Source organism: Poecilia mexicana, unplaced genomic scaffold (assembly GCF_051168715.1).
Source record: "Poecilia mexicana isolate PSO_F unplaced genomic scaffold, ASM5116871v1 scaffold_19, whole genome shotgun sequence".
NCBI classification, from domain to species: domain Eukaryota; kingdom Metazoa; phylum Chordata; class Actinopteri; order Cyprinodontiformes; family Poeciliidae; genus Poecilia; species Poecilia mexicana.
The window spans coordinates 19,479,768-19,499,181 of record NW_028263388.1 but is presented as its reverse complement, the minus strand read 5'-3'; the positions used below and the strand labels follow the sequence as shown (position 1 = coordinate 19,499,181).

Genomic DNA, 19,414 nt, shown 5'->3' with positions numbered 1-19,414 from the left:
TTTTACATGAGAAATAGAACTAACGAATGAATGCCTTCAACCTGCTGTTTTTGCTTAAATCCCGTCTTCCAGGCAAAATAAACAGTTCCCACAGTAACAACTTCCACACAGAAGACTGTTGCCATGTTGCAGAATGGGCTTATATAAAAACAACTGAGGATGGCATGCTCCCCCACAGTACTGTCATACTAACATGCTCACAGTATGTTTTTTTTTTTCCTCTCCTAACATACGTTTAATGTTGGAAGAACTCAGCAACAGCAAGTTTTCTGGAGCTCAGCTCGAGTTGAGACCTTATTTCTCTGTATATTACACAAGGATTTCATCAGCTGCCATCCCCCAAAGCATTACAATTATTATTTTTACTACACTTGCAATCCGACTCTGGGTTAAGACTTGCATGATGAACAAAAAAAAATCTCTAATTAAAGCATTTAAAAAGGCTACTAATGACCTAAATGTAGCTTATATTCATCTATTAAAGGTGGTCTGGAAGTATTAGTGAAAAAAATTGATAACTGGAATGAAAAGTATTCCTCGAAGGGTTTTTCAAAAACGACCACAGTTCCTAATTAGGCTGAACATTTTTGCACATTTGTTTAACAGAGGATGAATCAAAAGCATTTTCTCTGAATGCATCTACATAATTTTGTCTTGAAGTTTGCTTTGAACTGATGCAATAATTATCACTGTTAAAATGCACCAGGTAGTGAAGCGCAAGACGAACAAACGCTCATTGTTAAGCAACGGCACGATGAAAGGGTAGTCATGCAAAAACACTATGAACAATTTATGTTTTCTTATTGTCTCAAATTATGCATGGGTTCTTTAGAAAGTCTTCAGTTTCATTCCACCCAGCTCCTTAAGGTGGCACCTAGACACCGGATCTGCAGAAGTCTGGCTTTCCGCCGCTTGTTTAATGTCCAAGTTGACTGAAACAGCTGCTTGAAGCTGACTCAGGATTTCACTGCTTAAATTTCTCTGAGCGACTGCCCCCCCCTCCTTCCCCCTCCTGCCAGTCACTTTTAATTCGATGTAGAGCCTCTGAGTTTTCTGAGGCGACAAATGGACTGCGAAGGTGCGACATCCACTTTCCAGTGGCATTGACCGTTGGCTGAGGCAGGTGGAGGATGCTGTGCTATTTCCGTCTCGGTCTATCAGTGGAAAAGAGGCTGGCATTGAACCGCTTGACTCTCTGAAAAGATGGAGGGGGGGGGTTAGGGGGGGAAAGAAAGATGTGGAGAAGAGAGGGTGGGGGTCTGTAGGGAAGAAAAAAGGGAACGCATGAGACTTGGGAGTGTTTGTTTCTGTGTGTGTGTGAGAGAGAGGAGGCAAGATGGGGAAAGACAGTGACGAGTTGACGTGGGGGAAGTGAGATGTGGCAAGCCGAGAGGAGAAGATGCTCAATCAGTGCTGTCAGGTTCCCTTGCAGTCAGAGACAACTGCCTGAGACGGCAGGCGATGCTACAGATGATGTGCCGCCTCACTAATGACAACCGGGCGTCTATGTTTTTGGCAGTGCAGACAATTGGCTCATTTGTGAAGCACTGCTGGAATTATTTTTCCACCGCGCACTTCCTGATTTCCATTGCGCTCGCTTGCTCGTACGAAACATAGTTTTGCGAGAATTTCAGGCGGCGTATTGAATCAACAGAAATCGATAATGCCGCACAAAGAAATGGCAGCTCTCCCTGTTTTGGGCATTCTCGATCATTCCCCCGAACACTTGCTGCTTGTCAAAAGGAACAAACAGCAACGACATGCCTCTCTTTTTCAGAAGATGAAAAAACACGGAGATTTCAAACTTTTTAGCTGTGACTGACAACTCTGCATCTACAATGTTGATTTTCGTTATGCATTCACAGCTGTCGACACCACTAAGGACCCCTGCCAGAATGTGAAGTGCAGTCGGCATAAGGTGTGCGTTGCTCAGGGCTACCAGAGGGCCACATGCATCAATCGCAAGAAACTGGAGCAGAGGTAGGAAAGGTTTCAATCCTTGAATAAGAATGGGCCTCGGTTTATGTCTGCAAAAGATGATGTGCAATCTGAGTGGACAAGCAGTGCATTGCCAAAGTATTAATGCCCTTTTGTAACAGCTATAAATGTCAGTGTGTTTTCTTGGGATTTTATGTGACAGACCAAAACAATGTATATAAACCATTCTGTTGTACAATGTACATATACTGCTGTTTTTTTGGTGGACAGCTTAAGAAAACTGCAGAATGCCTCTGGTGTCTGTTTAAAAGAGGCTGAAACTGCAGAAACACTGTGAGGGGGAAAAAGTAAAGCTTCTGAAACTGTGATATTTTAAAATCACGATACACCAACCCCACACTGAATCATTTATTCTTAGAACTATTGCCAAAGCAGATGCAGTGCTGGGGAAAAAAAAAAAGAACAAAGCACTGAGTTTTGTTTTGGTTCTTGTGTTTGTGAAGCTTTATATTCTTAGATTAAAGAATATTTGAAGATATGCATGACATCACATGAGGTAATGTTACAACTTGTAGTCACGTTAACTACAAATTGAGCTTGAACAATCAAAACTTACCAAATGCCACAACTCAAAAGAACACTGATCCCAAACTCCCAGAAAAATGGTCTTTTACAATCCATATGCACGCTAATATTAAGTTTCATAAATGGTAATGACCTCAACCCCATTAAAAATTCATAAACGTTGCTTGAAAGCTGAGTCACGCCGAGGCATGAACATATTTAAATGAGCCCTGCAAGAAGAGCAGCCAAATATTTAAGTCAGAATTATTCCAGCAGCTTCTTAATGTTTTTAAAAGAAGCGTTTGGATTTTCTGCAGCTAGTTAAGGGACATTTTATCCAGATATATCAGGCTTTATATATAAATTTGAAACAGTTTGATTTAGAGAAAAATCCACAACACATTCCAGACTCGCGTACTAAAATACAAAATACATTTTTATTTATAAAAATCAGTGGTTCCACCTTGAAAATATAACATCCATCTATTATCTATACTCTAGTGTTGCTGGGGAGCTGGTGCCTTTCTCCAGCAGCCATTGGACAGGTCATTAGTCCTGCCACAGGAAAAGCAACCATGCACACACACACTCACACCTAAGGGTGATTTAGATTTTTAACCAACTGCTCTACCATGCACCCCTTGAAAAAAATCATAAAAGCCCACAATTAATCCCATCAAAATTGACAATGGGAAGTTTAAGCTAAAGATGATTGTATGTAAACCTTTGTGCGGCACTGCGGCGCCTGCATGTAGGTTCCTCTCTTCACAAAGAATCTTTCCTGTTCAGTTGTAGACATCTTTTTAAAAGCATTTATCTTCCCCTGAGTTCATTTGTTCCACTTTGATTGAAAAGCAAATGAGCAGTGTTGCCGCCTGAAACGAATTAATGGAGTGAATTATTACTACCTGAGAAGTCTATCTGCAGCGACAGGCGTTTATCTTTTTCAATAAAGTGCATCATGTACAGACTCGCTGCTGAGCAGAGGTTAGGGGTGTGTGTGTGTGTGTGTGTGTGTGTGTGTGTGTGTGTGTGTGTGTGTGTGTGTGTGGGGGTGTGTGTGCGTGGGTGTGTGTGTGTGTGTGTGTGTGTTATGTGTGTCGAACGGTGGGTAATGAGTGAGAATGTATCTGCACCAAATCATCCCAGCACCAGTAAATAACGACGCTAGCAGCCGAGCCTGATGCTGTTACCTGCTGAACACGAGGACTCTCGGTTTGTTGGCTGCTATAAAAACCAGAAAAAGGACAAGCTGTTAAATATTGGATCTGTTCAAAGAAATTACAAAAATATTTTCTCGCTTATGTCTGATTTAAATTTCACACTCCTAGGAAATATATCTGCCTTGGAGGTTTGTGGAATGGAATTTTATCTCGCTGACAAAAACAGTTGAGGAAACAAAATAAACACAAAAAGAGTGGCTGGATTCGGTCGCAGTCAGGGGAACAATCAAACCAACAACTGCAGTCTAAATAGTTCTGTTGTCAATGACTTGATAGGATAGCATCATGAAGCAGTGTTGTGTAATCAGGCTGTCGTGTTTTGACTTTGCATGAAGCCGGTTGGTTTTATGGAACCAGTTTGTACATCAGGACGCTCACACCTGTCATCCCACTACATATCATTAAAAAAAGCACCATTGATGATTTTTGCTTTGAATGTTAGTGATGTAAAAAGTCTGCACACCTGTGTTAAAATTACTTTTTTTTTTTGAATGTATAAAATCCAGCTACTTCCAATTATAAAAAATCTGATTAGAGTAGGATTTTTAAAATGAATTCTGATTAAATATTTGACAATTCTTCCTAGAATTGGTAGAGTACAACCCGAAAACCACTAAGCCTCAGGCTTACCATAAACTGGGACATTCTGGAGCAACTGTGAAGAGAGTTTAAGATTAGCAGAGTGTGTGAAGGCATAAACCAAAACCGACGCGCTTCCTATGAAAACTGAGAACGTTACACCACCAAACATGGTGTTTGGCAGCATCGTGCTGAGGTTCATTTCACTGACAGCAGTAATGGTGCACTGCACAAAATGAATGAATAGTGGAGAACAATAAGGAGCAAATTTAAATGAGCTTTGCGGTTTCTGTTGAGAAAACTGGTGTGAAATGTATTAAAAGTTTTTTTTACCTAAAGCTTGTTGATGACCACAATGTGTGCAGTTTCTCCACAACTGTCTTAGGGATGTTTAACCAAGTATTGTTAAATTTATTTATTGAATATATTGCACACTCGTCATCCTGCGTCGATAGGAGAAAATTTACAAATGTAACTATTAGAAACAGTCTCCACACCAGAAGAAGAAAGGCCAAAAATAAATACTTTAAAGCCCAAACAGTGGATATTCTAGTCAGCTTTGAGTGTTTACAACCTTTTGACCTGGACTGTATTTTGCAGATGTGAATGCTAGAAAGAGTATCTTTTCTTTTTTCTCTCTCATCCTCAGAGTTAAACAGTCAGGACAGCAAGAGCTACGTGAAAGCAGCTGCAAGCCTTGCCCTGTTGCCGCATCTTCACCAGTATGTGGCACCGACGGACACAACTATGCTTCAGAGGTAAGAAAACACACACACACATATATACGCATATATATATATATATATATATATATATATATATATATATATATATATATATATATATATATATATATATATATATATATATATATATATGCGTATATATGTGTATATATATATATATATATGTATATATATATATATATATATATATATATATATATATATATATATATATATATATATATATATATATATATATATATATGCGTATATATGTGTATATATATATATATATATGTATATATATATATATATATATATATATATATATATATATATATATATATAGAGTCATAAGTATATATATATATATATATATATATATATATATATATATATATATATAAGATAAAAGGGATGGCGGCTGTGTCAACTCCTTAAATAATGACATGAGGACCAGTCAAGTGCAGTTTCCTGCCACGCTGACACGTACGTGGGCGCGCACCAAGGCGGCAGTTCATCACTGCTCACGGGAAGACGTGTGAAGCGGGCTGAGCGAGGCCTTGTGATTAATGGCCAGGCGTTGTTTTAGAACGGCGTCGCCGTGGACCGTCCGCCAGCAGGACTCTATCGATTTACTGTGCACTTTTTAATTTTGACCTTGCATGAGAAAGACAGCAGAAAATGACAGCTCACTCCCGCTGCCTTCCCTTTAAGTGCAGTGGCTCGTCTGAATGAACAATCTCGCTTTCCTGCGGTCAGCCTCATAAATATTTTATCTCCGTTCGTGCCTTTCTCGCCCTCCCTCTCTCGCAGTGCAAGTTGGAGCAGCAGGCTTGCCTCACAGGTAAAGACCTGAGAATCATGTGTTCTGGATTTTGCCCCTGCGCCACCGCTCCTGCTGCGAACGCTGACACGAGACGTGGCAAGTACCTTTCTTTCACCTGCTGCATTTTCATGCATCTCGGTTTGGGGAGACTTTTGAAGCAATATCTACCCTTGAAAATGTGTCTCTTTGCACACATCTGCACGCATTTTACACTCTGACCAAGGTTTTTGCAGGACACCAAAATGCTGTGACATTAGATTGAGCTGAAATAATTTTTTATTCTGCAGAAAATCTTCCCTGAGATATTAAGATAATACTTATGACTCTCAATCTGTCATTAGAAACTGCTCATTTAGATGGATTTAAACAAAAAAAATCTTTGTTGAAGTGAAATGATCTCATTCTGCTGCTGCGATTATTACATCCATTCTATGTATGATGTGCCAGCTTTACCACTGAACCCCCAGAACTCCATAGTTAAGAAGAAAATCTTCAGTTTCATCAACAATTAACAAAAATCTATTTATTTAACGAGAATGAAAATATTTTTGATACATAGATCTACTTCAGAAGCCTGATCAAATTCTCTACTTTTTTAGGCAGTGAAGGGGAAAAAAAGAGAAATATATTTCATCTCCTTTTCTCACTAGACAAATCCACTCAACTCTCGGTCCCAATGTGGGATCAATACTCACCAATACTTAGGGATTATCGTTAGACAAAAATTCCTCTGGTGGATTCCTGCTCTTTCAATCAGGTAGTAATTAATTATTTAGAGTGTACACAATCTATCAAAGGACCCAAACACCATTGATTTGCCGAGGCTCAGGGGCATGTAAAAATGCCAATTGGCCAAACATATGAAATGTTACTTGATCTGCAGCCTGGAAGAAGCGTGTCTTGAAAGTGAAAGTGCATTTCGATTGGGTAAAAGTGATTTCCTATCTCAGAGTTAGTTGTAAAAATAACGTCTTGTCTGATTGGCAGAATCAGGGGTTTGAATCAATCAAAGACCTAACAGTGCAGATAGAAAGCTTTTCTGTGTAATAAAATCGGTGTCTTTCACACAGAGTTCCTGTCTGCCTTTAAGGGACGTAGCTAAATCATTTTGCTGTGGAGAACGTGCCAGACTTTTGATTCTTGGGATTTCCGTATTTGTTCTCCCCCCAGAGAGCTGCACCGGCCAGGATCTGGCTGACTTGGGCGACCGCCTCAGGGACTGGTTCCAGCTCCTTCATGGAAATGCGAAGCAGAACAACTCTGGCAAGCCAGGAGCTGGTGCCACCTCGGGTTAGAGAAGCTCCAAGCTTGCAACTTTGCTTAACTCTGCCACGAAAACCCGAAACAAACCGTCGCTGTGCACTTTTTCCTTCTAAACAGTGCTGGAAAAAAGCCTGGTAGCCAGCTGCAAGGACTCCATCGGCTGGATGTTCTCCAAGCTGGACACCAACGCCGACCTGTATCTGGACCAGACTGAGCTGGCCGCCATTAACCTGGACAAGTATGAGATCTGCATCCGGCCCTTCTTCAACTCCTGTGACAGCTACAAGGATGGGAAGGTCTCCACGGCAGAGTGGTGCCTCTGCTTCTGGAGAGAAAGTGAGTCAAAACTTTGCAAGAAGGGAGCTGAGAGTAGGCGTCTTCATCTCCCTCCGAGTTGCAGAGCAAGAAAGGCAGCGTGGCTGTAAAGTGGGTGAAACAAATGAACGAAAACTGATTGTAAATCCACTGTAAGCATTAAAATATGACCACGGACTGGACAGGGTTAAGAAAACATGCTTTAAAGAAAGTTTGAGTTACAGATCTTTGAAAAAGTGTTCACGTCGTTTGAGTTTTTCCTATTTTGTCACAAACATATTTTAGTATGAATAGGTTTTCAATTTGTGAGTGGAACTAAGCGGGTGAATTCCCCTGTCTGTTAGCCTAACCCACAGTCATTCTAGGAGTTTGCTGATTTGCGTCATCTCTCTATTAATTCATTCTCCTCCAAGTCTGACAAACGAACTCTGCGTGATTAGAGGTTGAAATCCAAACAACAGCTCTCCTCATTGATTTTCTCCACTAACAAGTCCCCGAGGGCTTTCTTCTTCACCTTCTTCCTTCAACTTTCCCTTGCATCAGAACCTTGGACTGAACAAATCAAACCCTTTTGGATTGGAATGTAGCACGAGGTTGCAAGCTTAAGAGCATTATTAACTTGGATGAAAACGTATAGAAAGTTCTGTTTAGAGATGCTCCAATTAAGGATTTTTATTTTGCCTGATTTCTGATCATCAAATTTTGCAACTCTTTGACCTTGAGATTCCATTTCTATTGATTGAGATGAATCTTTAAAAGGAACAAACAGCAAAAGTATTTCTAATTTCTGAAGAAACAGAAAATGTAACTGTGTGTTATGATATAACAATTATATTTTAGAAGCAGAAAGGTTGCCTTTCTCTGCACACCTAAATTCAATTTACTACTACAGTAAAATCCTGCAGACAGTGAAGCAGAGCTCTCTATAATTTAAAACCAATTTGAAAAGAAGTATAGCATACCTTATTTATTAATGCCTGACTGTGCCTCAGTATTTGCTTCTACTTGAAAATCTCAAAATGCTGAAGTGCCCTTTGTGACAGTATTGTGAAATCTTTCGTGGACAGTAATTTTCAAGAAAACAGCAAGACAAAATCTCTGGTTTACAGTCTTATCACCGTGTGTGTGACAAGCTTTACATTAGCTCTGCAGTTAAGCAGGATTAAACTCTTTCTCTTCCTGTAAACTTCCATAAATGCTTGCAAGGATTTGCTGCCTTGGTGGTTTTTCCACACAAAGTGTCCTCTTTGCTTCTACTTTTATCTAAAAGTGCGCCTTGCTTCCTTGTCCCACGTCTCTGCCCGCATCCATATGTTCTTTCAGCTGAACCCTCCTCGATCAATCACACTCGGGGATTGAAATACAAGACTTCTTAAGCAAATCGATACGGGCAAAACGTGTAATTATGAAGAGCATTGATTGAGATAAAGTTTGAGGAGAGCACTTTCGGGTTTCTGTCCGTCATCACTTTTCGTCTCGATTCTCGCAGAGCCGCCGTGCCTTGCCGAGCTGGAGAGGATCCAAGTGCAGCAGGCGGCCAAGAAGAAACCCGGTAAATGCATTATTTCTGCATGACGCCGTGAAGTTTGAGATGTGTGTTAAATCCTAAGCTTACATTTTGGACATAAGCTCATTGGGGTAGTCATATGAAATCCCTTCTAGGGCATGCCACCGCTATGCAAACGTGTTGAAGTCACACCATTCAGCTGCGTTTGCCATCACACTCTCTGCAGGTTTCCAGGTAAAAATGTGAAATAAAGAGGCTAAAGACACAGACAACAAGCTGCAGGGGGCTAATTAAAGAGATCACAAGCACACAACAAGGATTAGGTCCTAATCAGGCTGGAGGGGATTAGAGGGCAGTGCTGGCTTTGGGAAAGACCAAGGTTAATGTAGACACTTGACTCCGGCAGAAACCCCACACTGCAGCATTTGCGGCAAATAACACTGCAGGAGCTTTTGTTTTCAACTCAAAACTCAGGCAACTTATCCTGTGTCTGTTTTCGCTTGTTTTTTTATTTTTATTTTTTGCTGGTGTGGGTCAAGGAGGATCGGTGCTGCTCAGAAAACTTTGCTCTGTGTTTGACAAGGTTGTCCTGGGGGAGGCTGAAGAAGCGGAGCTCTGTCACAGAGGCTGTCACTATGTTTTAACGTGCCACTCTCACAGCATAAGGAAACACAAACCATACAGACGTACAGTGTGAGATGACGTCCGACAGCACGTCCATGCACGGGCAAAATAAACAGAAAGCTTTCGCTCCCACTGTGTTACTTTATGCAAAAAAAAAAAAGTTTTTTAGCCTGCGTCACCGAAGTACACTGGAAATGTCTGAACCTTTAATCAGCTACGGTGGAGATCAACAGCATGCTTTTCATGATTTATCTTGAACCTGGTAATAATAATAATTATTATTATCATAATGTAATAATGTTTTTAGGCACCTATATTCCCAGTTGTGATGAGGACGGCTACTACAGGAAAGTGCAGTGTGATCAGAGCCGAGGGGAATGCTGGTGTGTCGACCTGCATGGAGAGATGATGGGCTCCAGAGTTCATGGAAACCCAGACTGTGGTAAGGCTATGACGACTTGGAAGGTTTACTTCTTTTATTTTTATGTGTTACTCCAAACCCTAAATTATTATTTTTTTAATCAATGTTATAATTTATTGCCAGATCATTTGTGCTCTTCATGTCTTCAGTTCAGTGAATTGCAAACCTTACAGTTCATGTCTGTAATGAAATGTGTCCATTTTTTTCTTTCAGTATTTCTAAGATGTCATGATCTTTGTGTCTTCTGGTTTTCTCTTGTGTTTCTTGACATTTCATTTTCGTAATACTAGCGTCTATCCATATTTATTCAGTCATTTGTATTGAGTTTTCAAGTTTGTGCAATGAAATTCATTTCTCTTAGATCTGTGTTAGTCTTTTCTGTTCGGTTTGTAGTTCCTTTTTAAGCCTTAGTTCACCTTCTTTTCTGTAAATTGGTTTCCCTGCCTCAGTTCTTTCTGCTGGTTTGTATTTAAGTTTTCCATTCCAGTTTCTCCCTCATCCATTATTCTGCCTTCCCTCTGTAACTTGTCTGGATTCAGATATGAACTCTATTTCAGTTCTCCGTTTTACAGAATCAGGGTGCAGAAACAGTTTGTCGCCTGTTCTGTATGTTTTGGTGGTTGGGCATCAGCTTCATATAGTTGAAGTGTCACTTGGATAACCAGCAGTCCTTTCCTTTAAGCAACATTTGAAATACAAAAAAACTTGCTTTTAGGAAAATGTAACGCAAATATATTTATTTAACCTCTTCCAGATGAAGTAACTGGATATTCTGGAGACTTTGGTAGTGGAGTCGGATGGGAAGATGAAGAGGAGAAGGAGGCAGAGGATAACGGGGAGGAAGCAGAGGAGGAGGAAGAGGAGGAGGGCGAGGCAGATGATGGAGGGTACATCTGGTAGAAGTGTCTGACCCTGAACAGAGAGCGCAGCAGCTGACCTAAAAGTCAACAGGCATGGCTCTCACCTTAAAGAGTGGATTTTGGAAAAGAACTGGAGAGGAATGGAGTTATTATTGATCTTGAGGTGCCAGACAGGTTCAATAACAAGACGATGACCAGTTATTTTTCTTTCTTAGATACGTGTAATTGCTTCAACCTTTACTCTGTTTTTGAGCAACAGAGCTTTGTGTTTTTCTGTCCTGAAAAAGGGGTAGCCACTGACTGTCGCGCCATTGGTAAGTAAAGTTGTATCTTGTACCATCACCATCTATGCATAGAGAGATTACAAGTCATTTTGTATTGTGTAAACAGTTGCTTAAGTATTAAAGTTGCCATCTCACTGGAACTATTAGAGACCGGGCATGAAACAAACAGTTTGACACTTCAGGAGATAAGCTTATTTGTTTTGTTTAAAATAGTTAGATGAGATGATCGGGTACCACTCTTGGACAAATGAGAGATGAGAGTTTAAAGACTATAGATTTGTCTAAAAAAAAAAAAAAAGTACACATAAACATCTGTAGTTTTAGTGCAAAATTACATTTTAAAGCACTATATGCCAGACTTTGCAGAAAGTTACAACACCAAAATTGAAAATGTTCTAGCAAACATAACTTATCAAAATCTGAGGGTTTTTCTTTACACAGCATTTACTAGGCTTTTAAAGAGCAGAAAGTAAGTAAAATGAATTTTCCTTAAATAATAGGTCAAACCAATTCAGCACAACAACTGCAGCATGTGAATAACACTGATTATCCCCTATTCTCTAGTAATTGATTGCACTGGATTTGATTTAGTGGTACCAGAGTAAACAGGGTTAAACATAAATGCACACCCCAATTTTCATATTTGTGTTGGACAAATATTAACAGTTATTATTGATAAAGTACATACAGAGCCAGTTACATCAACAAATACAGTGAGTATATTCATATATCATCTAACTATATAGCTTCATAGCTGATCTCTAGGGGGGAAAAAATCACTGTGGTGTTGTAGAAACTTTTTTTTTTAGGACATTTGAAACATTTCTGGGTTTAAGACCCCCATGTTCCGGACAGAAACTTCATGATACCAGCAACGAATTTTTTTTTTTTTTTTTTTTTTTTAACAAGCAGAGACGCAAACTAAAATCTTGTGAGCTTCAGCGCTGTTTGAGTGTGCAAAGGTAGCTACTAACAGACAGAGCTGAATTTTAGTGGTGCAGCACAGCAAAGTTGAAACTGGAAGATAAAAAATCAGCATTTTAACACAATTTTTTTAAAGATATTTTTCAAGTGTGCTCAGTGACTTTTGTCATTCAAGATTAGCAACCAGCACACAGATTCATCCGGCAGTCCCTGAAATCCCCCCCCCCCCCCCCCACCGTCCCCCCCAGTGTTTGCCGGATGACTCGGCTGCAAAAAGCTATGACTGTGCCTCTCCGCTACTGAAGCATTGGATGCCCGAAGTTATTTCCCTTCGGAAAAGTTGTCATTTTGTGTATGGATCTTAAAAAACGGCACACAGTCTACACCTGATAATACACAAGGAAGCAAAAATACAGTCTCAGAACCCAGCAGCTTTTATATAATCCCCAAAACATTGGATTTATACTTCAAAATATCTAAAAAGAAAAAAAACAATATGACAAATAAAAATGTTTAAATCTACAAGGACAAAAACAGAAAATGAAGCAATGTCACTATACGTCCTTCAATTGGTGCTTGTGAACCTTGTTTTCACCACCAAATTGATGTTCAAAAGAAGCAATCAGTGGTTTATCACTCCCTGATTATTGAGCAAATAATCATATTTACTAAATTGTCAAACTGTTTCTTTAAAGATATTCAGTTGTTATGTACTTTAAAAATCAACATGTATATACAACCAGTGTACAACTTTAGAGTATTTCAGGTTGCTTTGACTTTAAGCCACCTTCAATGACTGAGATGCACCACAAACCAACGCAGTTCTAAGTCTATGTTTTCTGAATTAAAATGGATGCACACAGCTTTACATGGCCTACTGTACATGTCCAGTTTGGGGAATCAAACTGCAAACACAATAGAAGAAGCTGCTGAAACCACGTCGAAGAGAATGTGCCACAACTGCTATTTTTCCGGGTTTGCGACTTGAAATACTGGATTTTGTGTTTGTAAAAAAAAAAAAAAAAAAAAAAAAAAAGAAGAAAAAAAGTGCATTACTTGAAGTTCTGTGTGTCTACTTGAATTCACACTGGTTTTGTTTTCTATGAGGATATTGTTGCCATGTCTTTGTTCATGCTATCAACAGGGCAGATGTTTGTTTTTAGTATTGCATGTTAGTAAGAATGTACTTCTATGCTGAGCACTTTACAAATAAAGGCACTGGGGCCAAGCTGCGTCGTGGTGTCAAGTCCTTTATCGCTGTTTAAGACCAAGAAACAAACACTGGAGTAAGAACTTTGTAACGAAAACAACAAAATGTATCATAACCTCACGCAACAAGGAGTAACTTTCAACAAGACAGAACATAAAATCACAAGCAACAAACTCTTTTGATATAAAAATCTGATTTTATTATAATTTCATTTACTTACATGAACTAGATTTCTATCTTATTCTGCTGGATGCAACTTCTTGTTTAAATTCACTGAACTTTTTCTTGTTTCTCCCAAAAATATTCGTTATAATACAAACAACATTCTTCCTTTGTAGTGCCTGCTCAAAGGTGGCAACTGTACAAGAATTTATATCTGTGTTATACATAATTTATGGAAGTTCAGCAACTGGTAGTGTAAGTTTTTGAAATAATAAAACAAAAGAGATGGAAGCAAACACATTTTTAACACTTGTAACCTGTAGAAAATATGAATAAATGACTCATTTCTTATTTGCATCATTATTACACCAATTTAAACAAAAAAAAAAAAAGTTTACCTCGTTAATAAAAGATGCAGAAATCTGTAATGTTCAAATGCCGCATAATATTCGTCCTTTTGGTTTTTAAAGACAAAAACTGAAACCTTCTTATCCATGGAGAACACAGACAAAATGATCCTTTTCGAAACGGACCGTTTTTATTCGTCTCCCAAAGTGCACTCTCATATCTTTTCAGATAATCAAAAAGTACATTAGAAGCACTTAAAGCTAAATGCTAATTAGACATCAAAATATTACTAGCCATTCATTTCCAGCTCTTGTTTAAATTTTCGCCACTTTTAAATTGGACTTAAAGCAGAGCTTAATTAAAGAAAGACCATAACTAACAGGAAGTGGCAGAATGGGGAGGCTGCATTTAATGCCGCACTTAATACTAACAAATTGAAAAGACGAACAGGCGGAGAACTAATTACAGTCTTTGATTTTCACATCCAGAGGAGAACACTCGTCTGCATGCTACGTTGCCGCTGGCTGTTCTTCTTTCTTTGTTGCTTTCTTACATTTTTAGAGGAAGTCATTATTACTGCCATCATTCATTCATTCTCAGTATGTAAATAAATAAATAATTTCTTCGAGACATTAATTGCAAGCTACTCATCAATGGTACTGTGCTCATTACCCATGACACTAATACTGGTTTGAATGATGGGGATTAGAAGTTACCTTTCAGGTATAAGAGATGAACTTAAGCCCAGTTTTCTGAAAGGGGAACTCCAGGGTTCAGGTTTAGGCCCCATTTCATTTTCCATATTAGTTAATAACATTGGGAAGACGATGTCTACAGCTAAAGTTCACCTTTATGTTGGATTTTTATTTGGATCTACTCCGAGACAAACAGATGGTGAGCTTCAAATTGTCTTTTGCTGCTACAGGTGTCACTATTTGGCTTAAAGCTAGTTCTTTGTGTAAAGAAAACTTTATGTTGTTTTGTTTGTTTTTTCTGAAACTCATTGACAAATTTAAAATAATGTTGGTACTTCTACCCAAGTGGGGGACCGTGTTAAAAGACGATCTTCCTACAAATATTTGTCTGGATGATAGGGCACATATTCAGCATTCAGCAGTAAACATGTTTTAATGCATCTGTCTTTTTTTTATTATTGTGCTTTATTGCTTTTGCACATGTTAAAAGAAAGCCATTATATTATTACTGCCATGAAAATTGAAAATGAAAATTTGGTCAGGCAACATTTAATAAAAGCAGAGATGCTTCCTTTGAACTTTGCTCTTTCGATTTTGCGCGTCGCTGCGATTTACATTTATATCACATTCACTGATCAGAATGCGTCATTTTGCAACACTTCATAACCTGCTGTGTTCGTCCTTATTAAGGCTAAGGAGAAAATATCACTGATGTGTTTTTACATAAAGGAAGCTATTCTGGCTAATCTCTGTGGGAACGTTTAAAACCCATTTAAAGACTTCTGCAACCAAAAAGTGCAACTGATACTCTTAGAACAGATCTTGTACCTATGCTGTTGTCTCTGAGCAACATATCGGACAAATAAAGCCTCAATAAATGGCAGAAGAAATTCAAACGACTGCCACTAATGAGACATTTAACTTGAATCTATCAGACGTACCCTTCCTTTTTGGTTTGTTAAGGGGATTTGGTGTCATTCTGGTTTAGTGCTCAGCAAAGATGATATTTTTGTTGAACCCCAATCTATCTCCTTGTTAATCCCCAGGAAATTGCCATACATATTTGGCTTTGTGCTTTGGAGGTAGAGGTTGCGTATCATCAGATTAATTCAGATCAAAATTAATCCTCTTTATTTCTGTATTTGTTCATGGAACTGTTCCAAACATCTAATCTAATCTAATCTAAATCCCTGCCATCTCTGTTAGAAGTCAGACAGGCTTTAAGCCACTCAGTGCAATATAAGCGAGGCTTTATGCTTCATCATACACCTACTAATAAATATAAAATCAAGTACCTGATGGTTTAAACAATAAATAATTCAGGACTGCGGAACACAAATCTACACTCCTGCAGATCATCCGGTTCTTCATATATTATAATTAGGTACTAAACATGCTTTCTCACATTAATAAACCAGTTCTTTGTTTGCATAGAGAAATTTAAATGATGAAAGATAGTGATTTAAAATGTGAAAATATGATTAAAATATGATTACAACTGTCGCTTCTTGATAGTCTCAGTCGAGTTTCATGTGAACGTGCCTGATTTTTCCTTTGTGTCAGTCGATGTACTGCGACAACCATCTAAAGCCTTCCCCGTAGCCTTGTTTCTTCAAAACGCTGCACATGAAAATCTCCAGCGGGCGAACGTCCTGCTCTTTCACAGAAATGTTTCCCTGTGGTCAGAATTAGGATAAACGGATGTGATGATTCAAAGGGTGGAAGACGAGACTCTGGGCACACGCCTACCTTTCCTGTGACCTGACCATCGACACAAAAAGCTCCTCTCAGCGCTCCTTCGCTGATGGCCTCGGGACGGTCGATTTTATTTCCCAGCACCAACACCGGGACGCTGGCTATGGTTTCATCTGAAAGCAGAGCCTAGAGGACCACAACCATCAGCAGCGTGGCTATTAGTTTTAATCCAAAATGACAGAAACATCCTAGAGCCGCCGTGTTTGAACTTACATCAAGCTCAGTCTTTGATTCTGCAAGTCTTTCATGATCAGCAGCGTCGACAAGAAAGACAATGCCATTCACAGCTGGCAGGTAGTTCTTCCAAACTCTGCGAGCTGCAAATGAAGAAGAAATTCCTTTTAATTTGACCATGGCTGCAGCAGTTCAACTCAAGAGTGAAATTATCTGTCACAAAGAGATTTTATCTTTGAACACTTCTGAAAAAATAATCCTCAGTCTTTAGAGTGGCGCTCTCATGATTGCCACTCTAAAGTGGGCGATCTGAAAAGTATTCATCAAAATAAATAGCTCTTTATGAAAAATATATTTTTATTTAAGCCTTTGTAGTTCCGGCTGTATATTTAAAGTTGCTTTCCTACTGGGAGGTGGACATGATGCAGGAACCGCCATAGTCTTACCTCCACACATAGCAGTTAAGCATAATTAGCCAGTTGATCTGGCTAATTATGCCTCACTGTCTGATGTTTTATGATGTAAAGCACTTTAAACTGCCTTGTTGCTGAAATGTGCTATACTAATAAACTTGACTAAACTGATTGGACACTTGCTGGGATTTAAAATGACTAGTAGTTTTTTTTTTCTCAAAAGAAAAATACAAAAAAAAATGTTTGTTGTTTATCGTAAAGGTCTAATCAAAGCACAAACATTAGCCGACTGTACTGGAGATGCTACTTAATAAAAATAGAGGACTTTGGGGCATGCAGTGACACCAAGTGGTGGCAATAAGTACTGCAAAAACTGTCAAGCCTTTTGAGAAACCTTTTTGAACATGAAAAAAATATTGCTTTGATTTGTGTAGTGAAAACACTAAGTGAGTAGCTTTCTATACCTGATGAGAAACTGACAGCTACATTTCCACTGACGATCCGGTAAACTTGCTTTTCCTTCAGTAATGCACTTTGACGCTGTCTAACATAATGACGACGAACAGCCATACATGTCTTTGGGAAATAGAAATTACAATACTGATCTATAATGTCCTGAACTGCAGAACGGAAAAATGAGAGTTTTGGCTTAGAGCTCACCTTGTACGTGTCCTCCCAAATCAAATGTCGTAAATGTCATCCCACCGATTGTCAGCTCCTCCGAGGCTGTTTGAAGACAATGCAACACATATCAAATTAAAAAGGAAATAAAAGACCATGACTCACATAACGATAGAGAACATGAGAAAAAAAAAAATCCTACAGCCACAGTAAAATTATAAGTTACAAAATAATAAGGTGTTTGTTCTAAGCAAAGATTAAGTTTTTCCTTTTTGGCAAAATATGCAAAGTAGAGAAATGGCCATTATTGGATTTTAAAACAGCAATGAAATATGTCAACTAACTATTCAAATTGCTTCTATTTTGATAACCTATTAATAAAAATACCAATTTATTCAGTGGTATGATGTTCCTCCTCCTTGACAGTGACCACAATTTGTATTTCAAAAAGGAACACTTATGTATGACCGTGTTTAATAATTTTACCATATTAATAGATTATAGACACAAAAGACCAAACAAGCAAAATAGGAAAAAAAGAAGGATCAGGCCAGCTTTACATGGCACACTGCCTTCACACCATGTGCTTACTTGGATGAAGTGTTGGTACGTGCTGTCCAAGTCTGTCATCTTTCAACATGTGCAGGAGTGTTGTTTTACCAGCATTATCTAGACCCAAGAATACCAGCTTCCCTGTCTTTCTGTACAAACCTGTAATGGGGCCACAAAAGAAAGGTTTGTTATTAACTTTATGCTTCATAAAAGGAACTTATGTTACTGCAGTTTGCATTGTGCTCACAAATCGATGATGCATAAGAACTGTAAATATATTCGGGCCTAATACCATCTATGTTACAATTTGAGCAAAAAGCTTTGAACAAGTATGAGCATCCAGTACCACAATTTATCCTGTTAAACCCACACATTGGATTTATCAGGATTTGATGTGACAGGCATAAAAATGGAAGAAACATTATGGTTTTAAATTTGAAGAACTCAGTCTGGTGTAGATTTGTGTTCAGTCCTGTTTACTCTTATACCCTTAAATAAAATAAACTGCAAAAACCATCATCATAAAATCATCCAATCATTAATGACTGGGCGATGAATGGTTTGTTTCTCTGTAATTCAGTTGCTGTGTTCTCAGAAGTTGGATAAAAAGGAAAGGTACTCACCTAAAAACTGTAAAACACTGCTAATCCCTCTGTAGATCCAGTCAAACAAAAACGACATTCTGATGGTGTCTGTTTAAATGAGAACACCTTATTTGCACCGCAAGTAATACGTTTTTGGTTCAAAATGCATGACGTTGATCACAGAATATGTCTTGAGGCCTGTATTGATATTAAGAGCTCTATCAAATTGATGCAAACAGTAAAATAACATAGATGTGTTTATCTCAAGGTATGGCTTTGACAAAAAACCACTGTCCACATGTACGTGTAGTGGGAGGTTAACAGCGGCTAATCTCTAACTTGTTAAAATATCAAACGAAATTAATTAACTACAAAGAATAGGTCTTTACATATTCTGTTTGTACTTGAAAAGCTGAATTTATGCAGGTTAGCGTTAACATGGTAGCCTGGTAACGACACACTGACAAATGAGCGAACTACTTGTCAGCATTAGCACAATTCAACACACTAAACGACATAAATATAATAAACGTACCGTCCTAGAGTACCGAGCCTTATCCCAGTTCTCGGCGGTGTCAGCGGTCTCCTTGGAAACAGTCAATCAGAGAGGCTCCTTTTCTTATTCGTGTTTTAAGAACGGTAACAGGGTTTCCCGCTACATTTGTCACAGCGCCCCCTTTTGTTCAATGGGAAAAAACAAACTCAAAGAGTTCATTTTTAGAATACGTAGTCCTACATAATATGGAAAGTAAATAAATATTTTACTTAGGATGAAGTAGAAATGTTTATTGGGTTATTGGGAAAATTGTACAAGTAAATTATTTAAGTTGTTTTGTGTAATAAT

General features: G+C 38.5%; 2 protein-coding genes across 4 annotated transcripts in view; one reads left to right on the top strand and one right to left on the bottom strand.

The window, feature by feature from the left end:
- The window catches only part of LOC106927756 (SPARC (osteonectin), cwcv and kazal like domains proteoglycan 2), a 41,711-nt gene extending 28,427 nt beyond the window's left edge, over positions 1-13,284 (top strand). Inside the window, exons 3-10 of the mRNA XM_015003525.2 lie at positions 1,866-1,980; positions 4,954-5,062; positions 5,846-5,954; positions 7,029-7,148; positions 7,239-7,457; positions 8,926-8,988; positions 9,875-10,009; positions 10,743-13,284. Coding sequence (XP_014859011.2) covers positions 1,866-1,980; positions 4,954-5,062; positions 5,846-5,954; positions 7,029-7,148; positions 7,239-7,457; positions 8,926-8,988; positions 9,875-10,009; positions 10,743-10,888 — 1,016 coding nt within the window. The 3' untranslated portion in view covers positions 10,889-13,284. The remainder of the gene's footprint in view (positions 1-1,865; positions 1,981-4,953; positions 5,063-5,845; positions 5,955-7,028; positions 7,149-7,238; positions 7,458-8,925; positions 8,989-9,874; positions 10,010-10,742) is intronic.
- Positions 13,285-13,442: 158 nt separating this feature from the next.
- Positions 13,443-19,177, bottom strand: sar1aa (secretion associated, Ras related GTPase 1Aa). Of its 3 annotated transcripts, XM_015003527.2 has the most exons (7): positions 19,106-19,177; positions 18,610-18,678; positions 18,026-18,145; positions 17,474-17,539; positions 16,440-16,543; positions 16,221-16,352; positions 13,443-16,147 (listed from the first exon to the last, which is right to left on the bottom strand). In XM_015003527.2, exons 2-7 carry the CDS (start codon positions 18,665-18,667, stop codon positions 16,031-16,033), a joined length of 597 nt encoding a protein of 198 aa, XP_014859013.1. In that variant the 5' UTR covers positions 18,668-18,678; positions 19,106-19,177; the 3' UTR covers positions 13,443-16,030. The 3 variants fall into 3 exon arrangements, with proteins under 3 accessions (XP_014859013.1, XP_087872619.1, XP_087872620.1); XM_088016493.1 differs by having other exon boundaries at positions 16,035-16,352; XM_088016494.1 differs by lacking the exon at positions 19,106-19,177 and having other exon boundaries at positions 16,035-16,352; positions 18,610-18,855.
- Between the last annotated feature and the right edge of the window lie 237 nt (positions 19,178-19,414).